Source organism: Priapulus caudatus, unplaced genomic scaffold (assembly GCF_000485595.1).
Source record: "Priapulus caudatus unplaced genomic scaffold, Priapulus_caudatus-5.0.1 Scaffold3324, whole genome shotgun sequence".
In the NCBI taxonomy this organism is placed as follows: Eukaryota; Metazoa; Priapulida; class Priapulimorpha; order Priapulimorphida; family Priapulidae; genus Priapulus; species Priapulus caudatus.
Genome location: NW_014580385.1, coordinates 9592 through 11247, shown reverse-complemented (window position 1 = coordinate 11247; position 1656 = coordinate 9592). Strand labels below are relative to the sequence as shown.

At 44.0% G+C, this 1656-nt stretch overlaps 1 protein-coding gene across 1 annotated transcript in view; it reads left to right on the top strand.

The window, feature by feature from the left end:
• The window catches only part of LOC106819388 (mitogen-activated protein kinase kinase kinase 5-like), a gene marked incomplete at its 3' end in the record, with an annotated part of 5352 nt that extends 3782 nt beyond the window's left edge, over nt 1–1570 (top strand). Inside the window, 2 exon segments of the mRNA XM_014824031.1 lie at nt 129–208; nt 1465–1570. Coding sequence (XP_014679517.1) covers nt 129–208; nt 1465–1570 — 186 coding nt within the window.
• Nucleotides 1571–1656: the final 86 nt, after the last annotated feature.

Below are 1656 nucleotides of genomic sequence, written 5' to 3'. Positions count from 1 at the left end.
ACTTCGGTTCAAATTTCTGAAAATTTCATCAAACTCTATATTGGGTGTACCAGCAAGATGGGGGGGGGGGACTGTTACGCCGTGGCGGAGGTTTGCTATCTCCGATTGCTCTCTTTTTGTGTTTATAGTTACTCTCAAGGAGGATCTCAAGTTTGCGGAGACTGCTCTTGTGCATCTCAAACTGGCCCTCTACGTCTTCCAAGACGCGGTAAGCAGGGGTAGAAATTAACTTTAGAACACGGGAGTCCGACGGACTTCCCTACCCTCAAAAAGAGGGAGTCCGTAGCAAAATGAGGGAGTCCGCAGTCTGAGGTTCAAAATTAAAGATATTAACAATAACGCGTGTGCTTATGTTTAAGATTCATGCGGTTGCACGTCTGCCAAAATGTCTTTGGACATTAGCTGGAAAAATACGGTAATTCCGCGAGGCCTTGCTCTGGAACAAACTAGTTAGTATGGCAGATTTTTCAGGGAGTCACACGGACTTCCAGTCCGACAGTAAATGAGGGAGTATTTGACTCCGGACTCCCGTTAATTTCGCACCCTGGGTAAGATACGAGCATGCTCTGCTGTGCTGCTGCGCTACTGTAATGTGTAAGCAGTGTTTCCCCGGCATTGACACGGGCGAAGCGGCCCACCTCGCTCAAATTCTCAGCCGCCACACAGATTTGTCCAATTTGTCCAAAACACCGCTTCGCTGACGAAAATCTCTGTTCTTCCATCAATAAACTACACTTTATTGAACTAAAGTCTCACACAATGTGTTCAGGGTAGCTTAGAATGCACCAAATTGCACTCTTTTTCAAAATTTGATCCTCCGGACCCCCCTAGCTGGGCGAGCACCTGAGGTACTCGCTGTGCTAGGGCCTCGAAACACGCAAACACACCCCCAAAAAAATTACCACCTCACAGAGCTTTTCGGCCTGCAGGGGGAGACACTGTGTAAGTGCTGACACTGTGTTATAAAAGGTTATTAATTTAATTAAATTTAATTAAATCAGTTTGATGTTAGCTGGATGACAATTTGAATGTTATCTGTTAATGAGGTAATCATCACAGGTGCATGAATTACCTGTTACATGTTAATGTGTTACGTGTTACAGGCTGGAAGAAGTACCTATTGTAGGTTAACGAGTTACTGGTGACAGGTGCTTGAGGTATACCTGTCACATGTTAATGTGTTACGTGTTACAGGTTAATGAGGTACCTATTGTAGGTTAACGAGTTACTGGTGACAGGTGCTTGAGGTATACATGTTACATGTTAATGTGTTACGTGTTACAGGCTAAAGAAGTACCTATTGTAGGTTAACGAGTTACCGGTGACAGGTGCTTCAGGTATACCTGTTACATGTTAATGTGTTACGTGTTACAGGTTAATGAAGTACCTATTGTAGGTTAACGAGTTATCTGTGACAGGTGCTTCAGGTATACCTGTTACATGTTAATGTGTTACGTGTTACAGGTTAATGAGGTGTTGAAGCAGCACAGCATCAAACCACACTGGATGTTTGCGTTGGATAATCTCGTGCGAGGTGTCGTCAACGCTGCCATGCAGGTGCTCGTGCCAGGTACACTGCACGTTCTCCTGGAATTTGTAGTATTATAAATTTATGCTAATTCAATGTATCAATCGTTTTGATGAACGAACTCAAGC